This window comes from Salmo salar, chromosome ssa10 (genome assembly GCF_905237065.1).
Source record: "Salmo salar chromosome ssa10, Ssal_v3.1, whole genome shotgun sequence".
Lineage (NCBI taxonomy): Eukaryota > Metazoa > Chordata > Actinopteri > Salmoniformes > Salmonidae > Salmo > Salmo salar.
The window spans coordinates 13302738-13325716 of NC_059451.1; the positions used below are offsets into that span (position 1 = coordinate 13302738).

Consider the following 22979-nt stretch of genomic DNA (forward strand, 5'->3'; position numbering starts at 1 on the left):
CTTGATGATAACCAGTCAATATTGAGGTCCCCAAAAAAGTAGAGCTCTCTGTCATTTTACACATTATTTAGACACTGACTGTTAGCACTTGGTGGCCTATAGCAACACCCCAAAATAAAAGGCTTTAGATGTGACAAGTGAACCTGCAACCACAACACTTCAACTGTCACGCCCTGATCTGTTTCACCTGTCCTTGTGCTTGTCTCCACCCCCCTCCAGGTGTTGCCCATTGTCTCACATTATCTCCCTGTGAATGTATACCTGTGTTTTCTGTCTGTCTGTGCCAGTTCGTCTTGTTTGTTCGAGTCAACCAGCGATTTTGGGTTTTCAGCTACTACTTTTTCCCAGTCTCTCTTTGTCACTTCCTGACCCTTGTAAGAGGTCATTTTCCATAGTAGAGTGGTCAGGGCGTGACAGGTGGGTGTTTTGGGTGGTTTTGGTTTTCTGTTTCATTGTGGGGGTTTTCTAGATTTCTATTTCTTTGTTTTTGTTTTCTATGTTTTGGCCAGGTATGGTTTCCAATCAGAGGCAGCTGTCTATCGTTGTCTCTGATTGGAAGCCATACTTAGGCAGCCTGTTTTTCATGTGTGGGTGTGGGTAGTTGTTTTCCGTTTTGTCCATGTACCTGACGGAACTGTTGGCTGTCGTTTTTGTTATTCTGTTTAAGTGTCATCATTAAAAGAAATATGAGCACTCTACACGCTGCACCTTAGTCCCCTTTAGACGACCCTTGTTACAGAACTACCCACCATGATTGGATCAAGCGGCATGCCCAGGCTGAAATGGACACCTGGTCACATAGTGAGTGGACGGAGAGGAGAAATTGGACCTGGGGCCAGGTAATCGAGAGATACCGGAGCCTACCTCGGAATAACTTTTTTTTGGGGGGGGGCACATGGGTAGTTTGACTGGGCCAGGGTTGAGGCCTGAGTCAACTACCCGTGCTTTTTGTGGTAAGCATGTGCCTGCCTCTCGCACTCTCTCTCCAGTGCGCCTCCATAGCACAGTACGTCCTGTGCCTGCCTCTCGCGCTCTCCCTCCAGCGCGCCTCCAGAATCCAGTACGTCCTGTGCCTGTTCTTCGCACTCTCCCTCCAGTGCGCATCCATAACCCAGTACGGCCGGTGCCTGCTTTGAGCACTCGGTCCTCAGTGCGTCTCCCCAGTCCGGTGAGACCGGTTCCTGCTCCACGTACAAAGCCTCCAGTGATAATCGATGGTCCGAAGCCTGTAGAGATGATCCATGGCACTATGCCTCTAGTGATGATCCATGGCCCGGAGCCTGTAGGGATATTCCATGGCACAAAGCCTGAAGAGGTAATCCATGGCCCAGAACCTGAAGAAATAATCCTTGGCAAAAAGCCTGGAGGGATTATAAATGGTCCGTAGCCTGTAGGGATAAACCATGGCACGAAGCCTGTAGGAATAATCCATGGCCCGGCACCTGTAGAGATAATCCATGGTAAGAAGCCTCCAGTGATGATCCTTGGTGCGGAACCTGTAGAGATGATCCATGGCATGGAGCCAGCAGCAACGGTCATTAGTCCGGAACCTATTATGACGCCTTCCAGTCCGGAGCCTCCGGCGACGCTTTTCCGTCCGGAGCCTCCAGCGACGCTCCTCAGTTCGGAGCCTCCAGCGACGCTCTTCAGTCCGGAGCCTCCAGCGGCGGTCCGCAGCCCGGGGCCTCCAGCGGCGGTCCGCAGCCCGGGGCCTCCAGCGGCGGTCTGCAGCCCAGGGCCTCCAGCGGCGGTCCGCAGCCCAGAGCCTCCAGCGGCGGTCCGCAGCCCAGAGCCTTCAGCGGCGGTTTGCATCCCAGAACCTTCAGCGGCGGCCGAGCCCAGATCCTCCAGCGGCGGCCTGTAGGTCAGAACCTCCAGCGGTGGTCTGCAGCACAGAGCTTACAGTAATGATCTACAGTCCGATTCCTCTGATAATGATCCACAGGCCGGTATTACAGAAGCGGAGGGATCTGCGGGCGGAACGGGAGTTACGCCCTGAGCCAGAGCCACCTCCGTTGCTGGAGGATCGGAGGGAGAGGAAGGTTCTGGGTGTAGCACATGAGCCGCCATAGACTTTTGTCACCCTCCCTGCCCTCCCTTTGTGTTTGGGGTTGTTTTTGTTGGGTTTTGTTTGGGTGCAGTCGGAGTCTGCACCTTTGGGGGGGGGCTACTGTCACATCCTGACCCTTGTAAGAGGTCATTTTCCATAGTAGAGTGGTCAGGGCGTGACAGGTGGTTGTTTTGGAGGGTTTTGGTTTTCTGTTTCATTGTGGGGTTTTCTAGATTTCTATGTTTTTGTTTTCTATGTTTTGGCCAGGTATGGTTTCCAATCAGAGGCAGCTGTCTATCGTTGTCTCTGATTGGAAGCCATACTTAGGCAGCCTGTTTTTCTTGTGTGGGTGTGGGTAGTTGTTTTCCGTTTTGTCCATGTACCTGACGGAACTGTTGGCTGTCATTTTTGTTATTTTGTTTAAGTGTCATCATTAAAAGAAATATGAGCACTCTACACGCTGCGCCCTGGTCCCCTTTAGACGACCCTTGTTACACTTTTTTCTTGTCCTCCCGGTTTTGACCCTTTCCTGTCCTGACTCTGAGCCCGCCTGCCTGACCACTCTGCCTGTCCCTGACCCTGAGCCTGCCTGCCAATCTGTACCTCTGCCCTTCTTTGGACTATCGACCACTGCCTACCTTGACCTGTCTTTGCCTGCCCCTGTTGCTACATTAAACAATGTTACTTTGACAGTCTGCATCTGGGTCGTACCTTGGTTCTGATATCAATAACACTTGACATAAGATCTTCTCTAATCATTACAGGGATATGGCTCTGAATATATACAGCAGCACCTCCCCCATAAGCATTTCTGTCTCTTCTATAGATGTTATGTCCTTGTATTGCTACTGCTGTCTCATCAAATGAATTATCTAGGTGAGTCTCAGAAATGGCTACAATATGAATGTTATCTGATGTTAACAAGTTATTGATTTCATGAACCTTATTTCTAAGGCTTCATATATTAATATGGGCTATTTTCAGCCCTTTCCTGGGTAGCTTATCAGAGATATACATAATACTGAAAAGAGCAAACAAAGCAAGAGAAAAAAATATACATTCAGCAGTCCATTATTCCATTGGTGTGTGTGTGCTGTCACTTTAACTCTACCTACATGAACATATTACCTCGACTAACCGGTGTCCCCGCACAATGACTATGTCCCAGTACCCCCTGTATATAGCCTCGCTATTGTTATTTTACTGCTGCTCTTTAATTATTTGTTACTTTCATTTCTTATTTTTTACTTACCTATTTTTTTTAACTTAAAACGTATTTTTCTTGAAACTGCGTTGTTGGTTAAGGGCTTGTAAGTAAGCATTTCACTGTAAGGTGAACACCTGTTGTATTTGGCGCATGTGACAAACACACTTTGATTTGATTTGAATAATACGAAACGCTCTCAGACAAGATTGATATATTTGACCAGAACTGTATGTCAAAGTGTGTGTGTGTGTGTGTGTGTGTGTGTGTGTGTGTGTGTGTGTGTGTGTGTGTGTGTGTGTGTGTGTGTGTGTGTGTGAGAGAGAGAGATAAAGCGAGTCTGAGAGAAAGAGCATTTTAGATTCTACTCCATAGTATATACAGTACACTACTCTTGCCCCATGACCCCATCAGGGAAATGTAGATAGAAAGCCTAGTGGAATAGAGCTATGAATGGAACCCATTAGAGATCAATAAGCCCAAGGCATGGATTCCTCTGGTTGCTTTCCTCATGTGAAGCATGTTTATGTGGCCTTGTAGGACCTTGAAATCAATGTGGTATAATTTCTTCCCACCCAATTGAATTTCTCCCTACCAGTTTCAAAAAGTTGTAAATTCCCGCTATTCAAATAATTGTGTTTTTGCGTTGATTTCTGATGTGACAGTACCCCTTTGGCTGGCCATTGGTTAGCCATGACCATAGATTTTTCACAGGAAGAATGAACAGTATTATTCACTTCCTGCCATGACATCTCCTCTAGTAACCTCTACCAGTCTCTCCCAGGTCCTATTTGTCAGGTAATTTTTTCAGGTCATTTTCACGTGTCCTCATACTCCCTTTCATCACAGTGGAATTATTGCAGTGTTAAACTTGTTTGAATGAGCTACGGGTACAACATACTGGAGGCATATCCCTCCCAGCCCAAATGTCTTAAGATATATCAAAAGATAATATAGAAAAATTATGAACATAAGCATCTGAATATACGGCTTTGATTATTATGAATTACCCTAAACCATACCAATTTCACTAATTAGGTCAATGGCATCATTAAAATGTACATCTAGGCCAGAGTGAAACGACCTGAATATCACCCTCTACTACTTCAAGTATCATAGGCTGACTGAATGTATTGTTTTCTATTGAGATTTAAAAGGACTTTGTTTACCATCTCCCTCAAGCTGCCACACACCGTATCTTTTAACTTCTTGGTGAGAACCATCTTCCAGCGATGTCAATAAGAGATAAAAAGTCGGGGAGTCAACAACTCAGAGGGCGGCTAAAAAAAGCCTGATTCCCATTTCCCAGCAGCTCCAGACTAGATTACAGCTTCTAGCAAATCTGCTCTCCCGTGAGGAGAGCTGGTGCTCTGCTCTGGTTGCCTTTTTTAGATGAGGATATGCTATCTCTTCACATTGGGGTTACCAGTGTCTGTTGTTGGCATGTGTTTGGTACTACTGTTGAGGCTACGCAGCACTTGTGATCACAGCCTAGAGGTCAAGAACTCTAAGGTATAGGTGGTAGTGCACACACAGGTGGTACCGCAGAGTTGATGGTTCAAGCCCTGCCCCAGGTGCTTTTCCACTACCTTATGCATTATGTTTACATAATTTGATAAATAACAATAAGAATACCTTGTCTAAGTTACTCTGTAGCCTATCTATTATGAAAACTTATCCTACAATCTGGTTATTAGGCTATGATATAAAATTAAAATGACTTAAACATTATTCCACATGTTTGCAAAGCCTATACCATTACTTAAACTACATCTATTGAATTTCATTACTCAGCTTATATGAACCAGTGGTGTAAAGTACTTAAGTAAAAATACTTTAAAGTAGTATTTAAGTCGTTTTTTGAGTATCTGTACTTTACTTAACTATATATTAACTTTATATTTGTAAGGGCTGTCTGAACAGAGAGTGGACCAAAACGCAGCGGAGTTAGTGTTCATCATTTAATAGAACAACGTGAACACTATACAAAAACAAGAAAACCGACAGCCACCAGTCCTGTCAGGTGCAAACACTAACAGAAACAATTACCCACAAAACCCAAAGTAAAAACATGCTCCTTATGTGTGACTCCCAATCAGCAACAACGAGCTTCAGCTGTGCCTAATTGGGAGCCACACACGGCCCAAAACAAAGAAATACAAAAACATAGAAAAAGGAACATAGAACGCCCACCCAATGTAACACCCTGGCCTAACCAAAATAAAGAACAAAAAACCCCTCTCTATGGCCAGGGCGTTACAATATTTCTGAATATTTTTTCTTTTTCTTCACTACATTCCTAAAGAAAACATTGTACTTTTTACTCCTTACATTTTCCATGACAACCAAAAGTACTAGTTGCGTTTCGAATGCTTAGAAGGACAGGAAAATTGTTAAATTCATGCACTTATAAAGAGAACATGTGATCATCCCTACTGCGTATGCGTCTGGCCTGGCAGACTCACTAAACACAAATGCATCTTCTGTAAATAATGTCTGAGTGTTGGAATGGGACCCTGGCTATCCATACATTTTAAAAACAAGAAAATGGTGCTGTCTGCTTTGCAGGAATTTGAAATGATTTATAATTTTACTTTTGATACTTAAGTATATTTAACCAATTACATGTACCTTTGATACTTAAGTATATTTTAAACCAAACACTTCTAGACTTTTACTCAAGTAGTATTGTACTGGCTGACTTTCACTTTTACTTGACTAACTTTCTATTAAGGTATCTATACTTTTACTCAAGTATGACAATTGAGTACTTTTCCCCTCACTGATATTAACTACTTATTAATAGTAACAGCCTGTAAACTCTTTGTTTAACACCGATATTTTTTACAAAGGTCTCTTTTACAAGGAAGCACTGCAATTTACAAATACAACATAATACAAATATATATATACAATATTTCAAACACATTCAACAGAAAGAGTTAGGCTACATTCCTCAGTAAAGAGATCCCCAGTCAATAATTAGAATTGTGCGAAATTGTGCCATCCTTGAAAAGGCGTTCATTATGACCATGCGGAGTTATCATACTGGGCGCTCTGGATTCTGCGAGAGGGAAGTGGATCGTTGATGTATCAGTGCGAGTGCTAATCTGCAACATTAGGGATGCGCTCTTTGTCAAAAAGTCAGTCAGATGTTATTTGGCGTAAACAGACACGGCTGCGACGATTTCAGCAACGTGAATGCTCCGGCTTCTAAATCGTTATGTAAAGTGTACAATTTTACGGAGGACATCCACAAAATGAAGGCTCAGGTGGTAGGCTTTTTGAAACTCTTTTGGAAAGATGGAAGTTATGGGAGGAAATAGACATCTCGCCTACTGCTACTGTATCATGCTCCTAGTCTATTCTACTCTACTGTTTAAATAGTTTCGGCTCTATCTTTATGACAATGGATTGGATGATGGATTTAAAGATTATAATGTGAAGAGTGCACAGCTGTCAGTCTTTTTAAATCATAGAGCGCATCTGTTCCCACAGGGCAAAAACGGGTTGAGGCAATGTTGTTACCACGTAATTTCAACAACAAAGATAATATGTGATGAAGTTGAATCAACGTGGAAAACTGAGTCATCAGCATAATAGAATTTCCCCCAAGAAATTCCCTCAACTTTTAACCTAAATCCATTTTTTGTTGTTGATTTTACGTTGAATTCACGTTAATTGACAAATCAACCAAATGTAAATCAAAACTAGACTGAACTGACATCTGTTCACAGTGGGTTGTTTTGAGTGGTGGATTAGAGAATTGAATTGTGATCACAGAAAGAAGGGATGTGATATTATTTGTTATCTAGCAACCATTATTGTAAACTGCTAACAGAGTTTAAAGTTCTAATTTGTCATTATATTCTAGAATAGAAATGCTATAAATAAGTAATTCTAGCATACTGCAGATATAGGCTAGTTTAGTTTTTTGCATATATTTTTAAAAATAAACCGGTTGAATACCTCATGATATAGCCTATTTGACCAATTTTCTCCTTATTATAGCGCCATGGGGTTATCGTCATTATAGTTATTACCATGGGTACCAGTCTTATCGTTGTGTACAACAACAGCTTCACGGACACGTCAGGGACAGCGTATCACACGGATGCTGCTGCTACTGGGCCGCTAATGGATAAGCCCAGGAAAGCGCAGCCTAAACCAGGAAGAGCCCGGTCATCCACCCTACAGGGCTACACTGGAGTCATCGATCAAAAGGTAAGCAGTATACTTGACTATAAGAACGCAACATCTGTAGAAATGTGTCAAGACATTTCAAACATGTATGGACAACCAATGCTGTCAACAAACAGTGGTTGTTTCCTGTGTCATTTATTCAAAATGCTTTGTAGATATTTTGAAATTCTAAGTAGGTATTCAGCAAAGCCTACAGTATATATTCCAAAGTACCGTCAACAGCACTATCACTAGATTTTTCAATTACCCAATGCCTTTGTTGCCACATATCTTCAGTCTGTCGCTTAAGGTTCAATCGTTTAGAACTAAGAGGAGGGTTAATCGATTCAGTGTCTTGTGAGTATAATTGTAATCAGTGGCCATAGCCAATATGTTGGACATTAAGCACCTGAGAGGCACATTGACTGCTCTAGTGATGTTGTGCATGAATAATACGAGCTGCACCCCCTGATCTGTATTCAGCTGTCATTCAGGTAAAGCTGACAGGCCAGCTCACAGACAAGTATCCCAGGTAGGCTACACTTGAAATGGCTTATTGATAAAGGTTTGGAGATTTCTTCTTGAAACCACATGAGTGGGAGGGACTTTGAAATTGGCAACCGTTTGCAGTATGTTTGATTCCCGTTCCAAAGACTGCAGTCAGTGAGGCTTCAGGCAAGCTGATCGAAAGATAGATAGGTAGTTCAAATCAAATCACATTTTGTTTGTCACGTGCTCCGAATACAACAGGTGTAGACCTTACAGTGAAATGCTTACTTACAAGCCCCTAACCATCAATGCAATTTTAAGAAAAATAACAACAAAAGAAATAAAGAAAAGTAACAAATAATGAAATAGCAGCAGTAAAATAACAGGGGGTACCGGTACAGAGGCAATGTGCTGGGGCACCGCTTAGTCGAGGTAATTGAGGTAATATGTACATGTAGGTAGAGTTATTAAAGTGACTATGCATAGATAATAACAGAGAGTAGCAGCAGCGTAAGGAGGGGGGGGGTGGAATGCAATTAGACCGGGTTGCCATTTGATTAGATGTTCAGGAGTCTTATGGCTTGGGGGTAGAAGCTGATTAGAAGCCTCTTGGACCTAGACTTGGCGCTCCGGTACCGCTTGCCCGTGCGGTAGCAGAGAGAGCAGTTGTTTTGGTACCTTTGGGTTTTTGTTGGTTGTTATTCCTAAATAAGAGATACACACAGCGTGCTGGCTTCTGTATGGGCTGACTTTAGCAGCATGGCTCCAGAGTGGGAGAGACACGGGAGTGGAGAGAGACACGGCGGCGTGGAAGGACACGGAGTCTCTCAGGTGGCACCGGACAAGAGAGGCTACAACGGAGAGGAGTTGAGAACAGGATTAAATCAGGGTCTGTGTCTGGAGCGGTTCTGTTCACTGCTCACTGTTTATTAAAAGCGTCAGAGAGTTGTGCGATTTTTAGCCATTGTACTGTACATGCCCAGCACAACTAAGTTATCTGTTCTTGCCCAGCCCAAACTTTTCAATAGATTCAGCAGCAATTTGAAGTGCACTTCCAGCACAACAGCTAGAATGTGATGATGAAAGAACTTAGTAACTCGGACCAAACAGGACACAAAGAGGTCTTTCTTTGTGTCCTATTTGGTCCCAGTCCAAGAAAAGGCAGCACAATGAACATATCTGGATTATATTTCCGTTCTCCCCCCATCCCCTGATATTGCGTCTGATATTCGGTATGTATTGAAAAGTCTTCCCTCCAGTCGTTCCCTGCCATCGTATTGCTTCATCAATCGCCAACTATCCTATCTCAGGTCTGCTCTCCACTGTAGGGACTCTCAAGTACCACTGTAGAGTAGCTGCCATTACACCCTGAAAATCACTATCTGGACTATCTGAATTCACAGACCATCCCAGTCAGTTGGTATCGGCTTTAGCTGCGGGGCCTCTTGACTCTGATCACTTAACATACACAAAGCATTCATGCATGCACCCCCCCCCCCACATACACCACCGTATTTACAGTACTTACTGCGCCTGAAGGATTCTGGTTATGCCCCTCATTAACTTATGTGCATAACTTTCTCTTCATGGGCCATGATTCCACTGAGCTGGGTGGTGGATCTGTGAGCACCACCGCCACTCCTCTAGCTGCTTTATGTCTCATACTGGGGGGCTGAGAAAGGCCACACATTAATCATGGAGAATACACAGGAAAGGTCTGCCTCCACCTACGTGCCATAGAAGGTTATTAGCCACCCAAAGCAAACCTTTTCTACTTCTATGCCAGGAAACATTTATCTCTTTCTAGTTTCCTCTCAGCATTTGTGAATTGGGATGAGACATAAGATATACAGTACCTAACTGGTGGCCTTTGAATATTTCAGGACAAATCATTTATAATAGCTGAAACGTTGCTGATAAATGTAGCATAAAAGGGAATATATAAAAAAGGACATATGTGTATCTTAGATGTAATCATAGAATTTAGAATTAATCAGTGCGTCTCCCCTTTGTGTCACTTTCTCCACTGTCCGTCACGGTGGTTTCTTTTCTGAGAATGTCCCTTCTCTATGGCTTTCTCACTTTAGACAATCTGATTACAGCTGCAGTCTCTCTCTCTCTCTCTCACACACACACACACACACACACACGGTGGGCTAGGTACAGTTAGTGACAGCCCCGTCACTCCCTCTGATGCTTTACCAATTCCTATTAAAGAGATGTTGACCTTTAACACATAGTCATCAGCATCAATATGCACTGGCCTTTACACATGGTAATAGCAAATCATGTATTTTCTGTAAATCTCCTCACTAAATGTGTGTGTTCGCACCAGTGCTGAAATCCACCACTTTGCTTTTAAAGCCTTGCTTTTTGATGTAACCTCTGATGATTAGTTGGAACTAGAAATGAAAATGTAGGTAACTGGAGAAAATCACAAGTGCAGAAATGAGTTATTTGTGAGACTCCCTCTTAATGATGCCCTTTACAAATCCCAGTTGTATAGAACACCAGACAAAGGATCCGGAAATCCCTTAAAAAACGACTACCTAACAAGAGAATCAGTGCGTTCCTGCCTAACATCTGATATCTTTACCAGTCCTATAGGCCTAGACAGAGACTAGAAGATCAACCCTTAACCGTACCACGGCTAACCTTATTGGACGTCATCCTCTGGATGTCATTAACATAAGTATCCCATTAGCTGTGCAGCCACCGCACTTCCTCCTCACTGAGAGAACTTCTTCAAAAGGATCCAAGTCCTCATTAATCCAAGAGGACCTACTCCCTCATAAACTGATAGATAGACAGGGCTAATCAGAGCCTTGAGGAAAGCTGACAGGAAGCAATGAATATCATCATTTCGTAAGAGGCAGCTGTTGACTCCATCTTGGATCTAAGTGGGAATTGACCGTTTTTTAGATTTCACTGTTAAAGACGAACTTTGACATTTTTTAAAGAACAAAATGGCAGTGATATCTACAGAAAATATCGCAGAGCTGTGAGAAGAATGCTGGTGCCCTCATCATTAAAAAGCAGTCGTAAATCAAACAAATACACGTGTGAACACCAAAGATTATTTCAATTTCTACTTATTTGAGAAGAAATTGTGAATTGTGTAACAGTGCCAATATATTTGACCGCATCTGTAATACAGTAACCCCACTTATGATTCCCCCCGGTCCCTGAAATGCCTCAACACCCTCAATTCTGACATTTCCTCTGATATATAGGCCTACTGTCTCTAGTCATCATAAAAGGAGGGCTCTGTGCGCCTGGTCTCACTGTCAAAACCGTTGTTTCTGAAATATTACATTTACCAGAACTGCGAGACATGAAATCGAGGCTACTGTCCGCCTTGGGTGCTGTGAGTATCCTGGGAGGTAGCTAGAGAGAAGCTGAATGGACGGGGTTGTTCTCAAAGCAATTATGATCCTGCTTTCCTCTGGGGAGAGTCTAAGCAGGATGATCGTGATGCCTCTGGAGATGCTGTGTGGATGGTAATTGACTGGGTTGAGGCACTACTCATAACTGTGTGTTGTGCTGTGAGCTCTGTGGTCAGTTTATCATGGCTCAGCTAATCTAATCTACTTCACATTAGAGGTCAATGAAGTCTGAACCTGCCAACGCCCCATTAACATGCTAACTCTGGGACTGCGTCCCAAATGGTACCGTCCCAAATGGCATCCCCCTACATAGAGCCCGATGGGCCCTGGTCAATAGTAGTGCACTGTATAGGGAATAGGGTGCCATTCGGGATGCACAGTTTGAGTAGAACATTTACATTTTCGGTTTATGAATGATTTATGACACGGTGAGTCGTATTAGTCAAGTTCCTACTGCGTAGGTAGGTGTGCTCATATTGAAATGAGTTCATAATGCAATAAATATAAAACTATCAAACTATTTGGGTACAGGTGGATCCATGAAGACCCCTACCACAGACCACTCCCAAATGCATTGGCCTAATAAGGATCCTCCCGATTATAATTGCTTTCAAGCCGGTAGCTTCCATAATGATGGAATACGTAATAACATGTGATTCAATTATGTGTTATTTGATCATCCTTTTTGACAAGGTTTCTCCCCTAAAAGATTCGGTTTCAACCTTTTCCTCAAAACGAAGGTTGATAAGTCATTGCTATTTCTGCCTAGAAAGAATCATTGAGCTGACAGAAGCTCTGGGCTCTGTCAAAGACAATTTTGTCTTCCTGTCAAAAACACTTATTACTGGTACTGGGAGAATTTCCTTGGTGCTCTAGGCCACAAGGAGGATCCAATAATAAAGTTGAAAGTTATTGCTTGGGTTCTAGGTCTACGTTTCGCTACGCTCATATTCCTGAGCATTTTTTTTTTCTCAACATTTTTCAATTCCAAATATCTATCTTATCTCTTGACTCGTTAAAGGAGAAACGAATGTGTCGAGAAAATGTTCACACAGACAAACATAGTCACTTCAGGTAAGAAAGCAGCAGAGATGAAAAGGAAAGAACAACCTTCCAGGAAGAAAACATCTGCAGTTCATTAGAAGAGACAGGCGTGAAGACTAGCCAATAGAGAAAATGCAGAGAAAAAAAACGGCATGGTTTTCTTTTCTTGTATTGAACTGCATTAAGTAGGAAGTAGTAAGAAGAGCGGTTTGTATTGCCATGGGAAGTACGTGTTCCATATCTGCATAAACGTAAAGAATACGAAAAATAAATACGATTTATGTCCTCCCCAGTTATTTTTGTAGCCTGGCAGGGGATTGTGTATGATCGTGTGACGTGGTGTGTCATTTCTTCTTGTCTACTTGTAGGATGTCTGGCTAGCACGAACAATCAATATATCCACACTATTTCGATGAAAGATGCGATAGTTTGAAGTCGGGAAATTCAAATTCACCACCTGTTACCGTGACAGAAGAACCCGGATCACTCATCACACACACTTCCCACATCGTGCATCATTCCCTTCTCCGTTTCCTGGCAGCTTCCCTTGGTAATTCATCTATGTGCAATTACAGAGATTATAGGAAGACACATGTGAACAGTAGAGCGGGATCATGAGGCGGTGAAGTCGGTAATCTCACCCGTATGCACAGTATGTATGCGTGCACAGGCCACACGGGCCACAGTCAAGCATGAAGCTAAGAGTACAGCTCTGAATGCCAATGGGCCTCTGCATTAAGCCTTAGAATAATTCATGAGAGGGTCTCAGGATTTTCATTATTAGATATAGATGCCCTTTTGCCTGGCCTTCTACTTTATGCTGTAGCGGGTATTGATTGTGCTGTTGAATTTTGGGGAACACAGTTTTCCTCTTGGCAGGGAGATCTGAATCTGGTGCCGTGGATCTCAACTCTCCGTGTGCCCATTGACATCGATGAGAGAGAGAGGGAGGATTACATTCTTTTGGAATGTTTTTTACTTGTTTTGTTAACCTTTTACTGCAGCGGGCTAAGTCAGGGTCACACATTCTTAGTAGTCTTAAACACATGGACTTTGAAACAAAAGTATAGATCTGACACACATGGTTATGGCTTAAACAAAATAAGACACCTGTACCATGTCAGATATAGAGTTGAAATGTGTTCAATTTTGAGTGTGCATCCTAATATTACACTTTACATACATCACAGAAGACTGAAACATAACAAAACCGTTTGACATAGAAACCGGATTCTCAGCGTGTTTTTGAAGTAATGTTTATTAATTATGAAATTATGAAAAATATAACATTCCACCCATGAGGCCACTAGGTCATTTGACTGCAGAAAAGGGCTACAGGCATCGTTACATACTCCAAAATGAATATGTGATTATGTCTCATATTTTATTTAATGATAATGGGTCGTGTGATTCCTGTAGAAGACCCTTTGGGCTTCCGTCAGCCCCAGAGAGCGCAGATTCTGTTTGAAAACTTCAAACATGCATCCTTCTTTCTTTTCTGCCTTCCGAGAGGCTTGAGCAATGTGGTGGGTACCGTGGTTTCACTTGTCCAATGCTGTTAGCTACAGGTAACTGCCAAAACAAAGGAATAACCCACCTAAAGTGTCATAGTGTAGTGGTCTGGGTCTAGCTGGTGCAGAGGAGTCAGGCGCAGGACAGCAGAGATGAGTAACACAAGTAACTTTACTCAAATATTCCAATAACATGTCGTAATACCGAGCCCACAATAACGGACCGAACATACATAAAACAATCACGCACAAAAACCATGGGGAAAACAGAGGGTTAAATAATGAGCATGTAATTGGAGAATTTAAACCAGGTGTGTAAAACAAAGACAAAACAAACGGAAAATGAAAAGTGGATCGGCGATGGCTAGAAGGCCGGTGACGTCGACCGCCGAACGCCGCCCGAACAAGGAGAGGGACCGGCTTTGGCGGAAGCCGTGACACATAGCCCTTTCCTGCAGTCAATGACCAAAAGCACCCTCTTTGGCCTCACGGGTAGAATGTTATTAATATTTTTCATTATTTCGTAATTAATAAAGATTATTAATGGAAAAAAATAGACAAAAATCCGGAATCAAACATGATTTAGCCCACTGCAGTATAAGGTTCATAGGGTGTTGGGCCACCACAAGCCAACAGAACAGCTTCAATGCACCTTGGCATAGATTCTACAAGTGTCTGAAACTCTATTGGAGCGATGCTACACCATTCTTCCACAGGAAATTCCATCATTTGGTGTTTTGTTGATGGTGGTGTAAAACGCTGTCTCAGGTATCGCTCTATAAGTGTTCCATTGGGTTGAGATCTGGTGACTGAGATGGCTATGGCATATGGTTTACATCATTTTCCTTCTCATAAAACCATTTAGTGACCATTCGTGCACTGTGAATGGGGGCATTGCCATCCTGGAAAAGACCACAGACTAGAGGCCTTCACAGGTTCAAAACGTTGGACCCGTTCCGCAATGGACCTGGGGCTTTCCCATCCGGACCCGATATGCATAAATGCATTTTTTAAATATAGAGATCCGTTCCAAACGTACCCGAGAGCAACTAGACCAATTCCGTATAGAGCTGGTCGGATCCAGACCCAGTCCGATCCGATCCGGTGGGGGAAGCAGCAGAGAAATACATTTGTAAGCTACTTTATTAACTGGAGCTGATATAGCGCGAGGGAGATGAAGTAGAGAGAGGTAACGCTCTAGCATAGGCTATGCTGTGTGTGTAGGCTACTGTGTGTAGGCTACTGTGTGTAGGCTACTGTGAGTGAGCAAGTGACACGGAACAGGGAGGTGGGAGGAAGAGATGAGAGACAGCAACCAACTAAGCCGACAAGTGCTATAGTAGACTAATAGCTGCTATAGCTAGGTTATTTATCATCCAATATGTTTACGTAGGTAACCTGTCTTGACTGCATCAAACCCGGGAGTAGCTAGTTAAGATGGCTAGCTAGCTAGGCTAATTAAGGCTGCATGCGTATTCTCGTCCTACACAGTTACAAACAACAACAATTCCATTCAGAATATAAAGTAGCAGCCTACCTGTTGGCTCTTGGTCATTGTAACCTATCCTTCTCCTTGTTAACGTTTAATTCCATAATTTTAATTCAATTTTCCATTGATTAGATATCTCCTAACTTTTGCTCCAAACAGAGACTCTATGACTGTAGCCTATTGCTGTTTTGATGACTTATGATTGGCCAACAACAATAACAACAAGCTACATGCGCCACTCTCGTGGAAAGCAAAGAGTAGCAGTATAAATTACACATTTTCTCTCTCTTTCTACTGCATCAGTCGCTTTCGGATCTGTATGGATCCTTCCAGAAAAGTCTGTTAAAATTACACATACCCGAGACCCCTGACAGGAATATCAGATTGACATTATTTCGATTTATGGATCCGGACAGGTGGATCTGTGAAGACCTCTACCACAGACCACTCCCATCAGAATAGAAATGATTCCCATAGGTTGAAGGTGATCACTCAGAACAGCTGTGTATTTGTTGGTATCTACCTTGCCATCTAAGGGGTTGAGAGGACCTAAACCATGCCAGGAAAATGCACCCCACAGCATAACAGAGCCGCCAGAACTCTCATTTTCTCAAGTGTTTCCTTTATTTTGGCAGTTACCTGTACATCATTTCAGTGCAAGGAAATAAGGAAGCATGCATTTTTTTATGTTGTTTAATGGCCACAGTTGAACTCCTGTAACCTCTGACCTCACTCTACTATACCGTCTTTGACCTCTTGACTTTCCCCCCGAGCCTCTGAGGATGCACTGTAACTGCTGTGCCCTGGTGACCAGCTCTGGCCACCTTACTGGCAGCAACCGCGGGGACGAAATCGATAGCACTGAGTGCGTCATCCGCATGAACGACGCCCCGACTGGGGGTAGTTTCCAGCGGGACGTGGGCCAGCGTACCAGCCTGCGCGTCATTGCCCACTCCAGCCTGCAGAGGGTACTGCGGAGCCGGCAGGAGCTGCTCAACGCCAGCCAGGACTCAGTCTTCCTCTTCTGGGGACCCAGCAGCTGTATGCGACGCGACGGCAAAGGCCTGGTCTTCAACAACCTGCGTATGGTCAACCAGCTGCTGCCCAAGCTCAAGGTCTACGTCATCTCCCAGCTCAAGATGCCACAGTTCGATGAGCTCTTCAAGAATGAGACAGGGAAAGACAGGTAGGGTTTTGACATTTTGACCCCTGGGTCAATGATGCCATTGGGTTTTGGCTTTGTGAGTCTGTCTGTCTGTACAATTCTGGTCAAGAATGACTTCTGAAAAATAAAGTCGGTGTGTTTGAGGACTTGATCCACTTGAAGCAGGATTTGCCAGGGAAGTCGAATGCATTCTAGACAGTGCTCTTGGGCATACACATTCTAATTCAAAAGCTGCTTTTGAGCATTTGTAACAAAAGAATAAGAAAGAAATCCCAACAACCACCCAACCACTCACACTATCATTAATGGGATTTAGTTCAAAGCACTCTGAATATATGTTAGGAACTAAGAGGATTAGTTGTAGACCATGGGGTATGAGAATCTCATTGAATGGGACAGGGCAGCTAGAGAGGGATTTTAACAATCTGTAATTACAGAAACTCTGTCCCAAACAAAATGCTGGATCTTGTTGTGAATGGAAGTGGTAGAAGAAGAAGAAACAAGAAGTTGTGTAATAACGTTGAGACAACCTAATGCCAACTACCAATTTTACATTACCAAGTGTTAGGTTCTAATTCTCAGAGTAAAAACTCTACGGACAATATGAAAGCTCAAACCAAGTTTATTCTTCCCAGAGGGTCAATACAGCTGCATTAGACAAAGACATGGTTTCATCCGTGGTAGTGTACATACCCCACTTTGGGTGGAGTCTCCTCCTTATCGCTAAACATTGCATCATTATTGCTGGGCAGGTAGCCTAGTGGTTAGCGCATTGGGCCAGTAACCAAAAGGTTGCTAGATCAAATCCCTTAGTTGTTAAGGTAAAAATATGTCATTCTGCCCCTGAACAAGGCAGTTAACCCAATGTTCCTAAGCCACCATTCTAAATAATAATTTGTTCTTAACTGACTTGCCTACTTAAATCAACGTTAAATTAAAAAAAGAAAGGTGATATGGGCCTTAAATGGTTCCTCCCCTTATCAGCACTGCCACATGTGACTGTTCTCCCTGCACTCAGCCCCTCCCAAGTTTCATTATGGCACCTCTCATGTCTCTTTTATAACTAATGATTAATAATATAACTAACTATTAATAATAGTTAAAGCTCAGAAACATTGACGAAATGTTTCTGTGTTTCTGCGCAGGAAAATCTCTCCGACAACAGAGTGATCAAATTAAGATCGTACATCTGTACATGACAGTTACATATGCTACGATAATACGAGATAATTGGTGTCTTCATTAACTGTTGACAGGAAGTGACAAAAGCGCTACACAGCCTCACAAGATAATGTCACTGAGGCAAAGCTAGGAGCAGAAACCGATTGCAGGTCCTACCAGACTTTCACTGGCTGGCACTCTCCCTGGTACTCTCCCTGTGCCCCCCTGGCAGAGGCTGCCAACAGTAAACAGAATGAGCCCAGACAGAAGTGGCACCGCTGCCAGCTGGGATATCCCCCAGCAAGGGGCTGGTATGGCTGGCAGGTCCAGCCTTGACAAACTAGCCTTGACGATTCAGTAGATGAAAGGACTCCATTTTACAGGGGGCACTGCTTTGATGGCTGTTTAACAGCATTGAAATTGCGATTTCATGTCAAATCATGTAAATTAGGAATATGGCAGTGTGAAATCTTATGGTATTAAAAATTAAGCAATAAATTGAGGGCCTTGGGCAGACTGGATATCGCTGCAAGCACCACATATATTATTTTTTTTATCTCACAATTTCTCTCATTTATATCTATTGAGTCATGCAATACATTTCGTTGAACATGTAGTATATATTGTCTCTTGTTTCCCCTCACCTTGTCATCCAGGAAGACCTCTAACTCATGGCTGAGCACTGGCTGGTTCACCATGGCCATTGCCCTGGAACTCTGTGACACGATCAATGTCTATGGCATGGTGGCTCCTGACTTTTGCAGGTGGGTTGGGTTCGGCACAGGTCACAGTGCTGTCGGACACAAGCGTTTCAATGACATGTATGCCATAGGGATTATTACCCCAATGATTACTAATAGGCAATTTATCACTTATTATTATTTCTGTTCCGGCAAATAAAATATACCTACTTGTTTTCTAAATATCTTGACTATGCATCTTAATACATGAGAGGGAAAGGTCTAATAAAACAAAGAGAGATAGATGGAGGGTAACAGGTGTTCCAGATATTGACCTGATATCCACAGGCAGGTCCATGGGACCAGATCAAATGTCTGTGTTGTGTGAATTATTCATGCTGGCTCAAACTCTCCTCTGAGGCCAGAGTCTACTGAGTCTAGGACTGAAGAATTATCACAGGCAAAGAAGTAGCTTTGATAAGCACATCTCAGGGCTAAGAAATATGACATACAGTGCATTCGGAAAGTATTCAGAGCCCTTGACTTTTTCCTAATTTTGTTACGTTACAGCCATATTCTAAAATGAAGTTTTTTTTTTTCTTCCCCTCATCAGTCCAAACACAATACCCCATAATGACAAAGCAAAAAGGTTTTTAGACATGTTTGCAAATGTACATTTATATTTAAAAAAATACAATAACACATTTACATAAGTATTCAGACCTTTTACTCAGTACTTTGTTGAAGCACCTTTGGCAGCGATTACAGCCTCAAGTCTTCTTGGGTATGACGCTACAAGTTTGGCACACCTGTATTTGTGAAGTTTCTCCCATTCTTCTCTGCTGATCCTCAAGCTCTGTCAGGTTGGATGGGGAGCGTCGCTGCATAGCTATTTTCAGGTCTCTCCAGAGATGTTTGATCGGGTTCAAGTCTGGGCTCTGGCTGGACCACTCAAGGACATTCAGAGACATGTCCCGAAACCACTCCTGTGTTGTCTTGGCTGTGTGCTTAGGGTTGTTGTCCTGTTGGAAGGTGAACCTTTGCCCCAATCTGAGGTCCTGAGCGCTCTGGAGAAGGTTTTCATCAAGGATCTCTCTGTACTTTGCGCCGCTCATCTTTCCCTCTATCCTGACTAGTCTCCCAATCCCTGCCACTGAAAAACATCCCCACAGAATGATGCTGCCACCACCCTGCATCACCGTAGGGATGGTGCCAGGTTTCCTCCAGAATGCTTGGCATTCAGGCCAAAGAGTTCAATCTTGGTTTAATCAGACCAGAGAATCTTGTTTCTCATGCTCTGAGAGTCTTTAAGGGCCTTTTGGCAAACTCCAAGCGGGCTGTCATGTGCCTTTTACTAAGGAGTGGCTTCTGTCTGGCCATTCTACCATAAAGGCCTGATTGGTGGAGTGCTGCAGATATAGTTGTCCTTCTGGAAGCTTCTCCCATCTCCACAGAGGAACACTGGAGCCATGTCAGAGTGACCATCGGGTTCTTGGTCACATCCCTGACCAAGGCCCTTCTCCCCCAATTGCTCAGTTTGGCAGAGCGGCCAGCTCTATGAAGTGTCTTGGTGGTTCCAAACTTCTACCATTTAAGAATGAAGGAGGCCACTGTTTCCTTGGGGACCTTCAATACTGCAGAAATGTTTTGGTACCCTTCCCCAGACCTGTGCCTCGACACAATCCTGTCTCGGAGCTCTACAGACAATTCCTTCGACCTCATGGTTTGGTTTTTGCTCTGACATGCATCGTCAACTGTGGGACCTTATATAGACAGGTGTGTGCCTTTCCAAATCATGTCCAATCAATTGATTTACCACAGGTGGACTCCACAATGAAATTGTAGAAACATCTCAAGGATGATCAATGGAAACAGGATGCACCTGAGCTCAATTTCGAGTCTCATTGCAAAGGATCTGAATACTTATGTAAATAAGATATTTCAGTTTTTTATGTTTTATAAATTTGCAACAATTTCTAAAAACCTGTTTTTGCTTTGTCATTATGGGGTATTGTGTGTAGATTGATGAGGAAAATAAAATATTGAATCGATTTTAGAACAAGGCTGTAATGTTACAAAATGTGGAAAAAGTCAACGGGTCTGAATTCTTTCCGAATGCACTGTACTGCATCTCCACCGTCTCTCTGTATTTTTCAATCCCTCTCTCTCTCTCCCTCTCTCTATCACTCCCCTCCCCATTCTCTATCTGTCTCTCGCATGCATGCACACACACTCTCTCTCTTTTTCTGTTGATCTCTCTCCTCTCCATTCTCGCTCTCTCCCCTTCTCTTCCATTTCCCCCCTCAAACTTCTCTCCCCCTCATTTCCTCCTTTCTCCAGGGCTCCTTCCCATCTCTCGGTGCCGTATCATTACTACGAGCCTTCGGGGCCTGACGAGTGCGCCATGTATCTCTCCCATGAGCGGAACCAGCGCGGCAGCCACCATCGCTTCATCACGGAGAAGACAGTGTTCGCCAACTGGGCTCGGATGTTCGACATCCACTTCTACCAGCCAGACTGGACCCCGTCCTCTACTCTCAATGGAAACAGCTCACTCACACCTGCTTCAGATGGCTCTTGATACCAGACATAGACAGAAAGGTTCCCCAGGACCTTGGGAAGAAGTGACTGTGTGTTTGGACTCCAACATGCTGATTTTCCTCGTCCTCTCCTTGGCTCCCTTATGGGAGTGTGTGGGGGAGTGGAAAATTACAAGGGTCATTCCACCAATTCAGTGCCTTTTGAGAAGTGTAATTTGGTCAAATATATATATATGTTTGATTTAACCTAATTTTGACATTCTGACATAAAGAGCACATGTTCAACTTCATAAAAAAAAAACGTTTTTCCCATCTCAGCAGGTTAAATTCAAAAATGACTGTAGGAAGTGCTAAGTGCCAAATAAAGTAACAGGGTTGATTGTTTTCTTAAATCAGCCATAAATCCCCTTGTGACAGGGGGAATGGAAGCTCGCTGTGTGCAACAGAGGGTGGCAATTGAATGTAAGCTTCACAAAAATATTATGAAATTGTAAAAAAACAAAATGCCTGTCTATCTATGGGTAACAGGGTTGACGTGTTATGCTCGACCCGCTCAGATTTCCACCACAAAACACCAGAACATGGCAAAAAAGAGTGGAACCAGCTCACCTGCTTTTACACTAGGATCTGACTAAGGACAGTTCTGTTCACGTAACGTGTTGACCTTCAAATGAAGGACAGATGTAAATAAATCATTAATCACATTAAATAAATAATCATCTTCAGAAATTACTTAGTTATTTTGTTGCTTTGACAAAGGCTTTACAATGGTGGTGATACTTTGAGAAATGTTGGGATTAAGTGGGTTAACATCTTCTTAGAAGTGACACAGGGCTGAAGGAGGGAAATGTCAAAATGCAGAATTTTGGCACTTTAGCAAGTGTCATATAAAAAATCTGATTTATTGAATTCTCCATATGGTCTATATTAAATATCTCTTAGATTAATATAACAGGCTTTTTAAAATATTGGTGCACCATTTTTACTTAAAATATCAAAGGGACGCAAAGGGCACTCTTTTCGTGGAATGACCCGCAAGCTGCAGTTGCTGGAGAAGCAGATTTCAAAGAAGTGGGTAGCTGCTCCTCTAATGGCGTACGCCCACACTGTAAAATAAAACATCTAGTTGTTAAGTAACTGGTTCCACAGCCTTTTTCTTTTGTTTACTCAACTTTTTGGTCCAAGTGTTACCAAAACAACAACAACAAAAATTGTTGTCACAAACTTAGCTCCAACTTGAGAAAACTCGATGTGTTTGCTCAACTTGTGCTCATTCTACTATAAAAAATTATTTGGGCATCTTAACTAAAAATGGCTGTGCAACTGGTTACACACACAAACAGTGCTTTTTAACACACATGATTCAATTGTGCTTTCTAATTTACACATTAATTGTTGTTCAACACGTCCTCATCTGGGATTTGAACTCACAACCTCTTGATTTATGGCATTCAGAGCTTCATATTATGCCACCATGTCCGTGTCAATTATCAGTTAATCAGACTTTTTTCTCATTATTGATTTGATTGACCTATTTCAGCAATTAGGCTAATTTATAACTCTGGGATATACCAACTCAAGTAATAATGACAGACGCAATATCTCCTTTACAATACTTAAAAGAAATGATTTTGTTGAATTATTTACACATTCTGTAAGTAAATACATAGGGCCTATATAAAACCAACCGGGCACAATAAAAGGAGAGCTCAAATACAAGGACAACTGGCTACCCATCTGTTTTTCCACACTGATGCAAACTGGGAAGAGAGATTCTATGTAAAACTATACGATCGCATTGTGACATTGAAGTGCCCTTTCCTTTATGTTTATGGAGAAAACGGATCTGGAAAAATGTTGATTCTTATCAACTGAGCCTGACTTGGTCATCTAGCTACGTTGTTTGCTTTTTTTTTGCCCAAAAAAGTAACTAAGTAACAGATTACTTCAATTGAAAACTAATGCGTTAGATAACTTTTTGTGGTAACGAGTAACCTGAGTACTTTAACGCGTTACTTTGGAATCCTAATGCCAGTAGCTACCCTCCCAAACAGGACGGGGCCACAGGGGCAACCCTT

General features: G+C 42.8%; 1 protein-coding gene across 2 annotated transcripts; it reads left to right on the forward strand.

Moving 5' to 3' along the window:
- The first annotated feature begins 6302 nt into the window (after positions 1 to 6302).
- LOC106613542 (alpha-N-acetylgalactosaminide alpha-2,6-sialyltransferase 5) lies at positions 6303 to 21617 on the forward strand. 2 transcript variants are annotated; one of them, XM_014215915.2, is made up of 5 exons: positions 6303 to 6529; positions 7266 to 7478; positions 16129 to 16541; positions 18338 to 18445; positions 20702 to 21617. In XM_014215915.2, exons 1-5 carry the CDS (start codon positions 6407 to 6409, stop codon positions 20940 to 20942), a joined length of 1098 nt encoding a protein of 365 aa, XP_014071390.2. In that variant the 5' UTR covers positions 6303 to 6406; the 3' UTR covers positions 20943 to 21617. The 2 variants fall into 2 exon arrangements, with proteins under 2 accessions (XP_014071390.2, XP_014071391.2); XM_014215916.2 differs by having other exon boundaries at positions 6317 to 6526.
- Positions 21618 to 22979: the final 1362 nt, after the last annotated feature.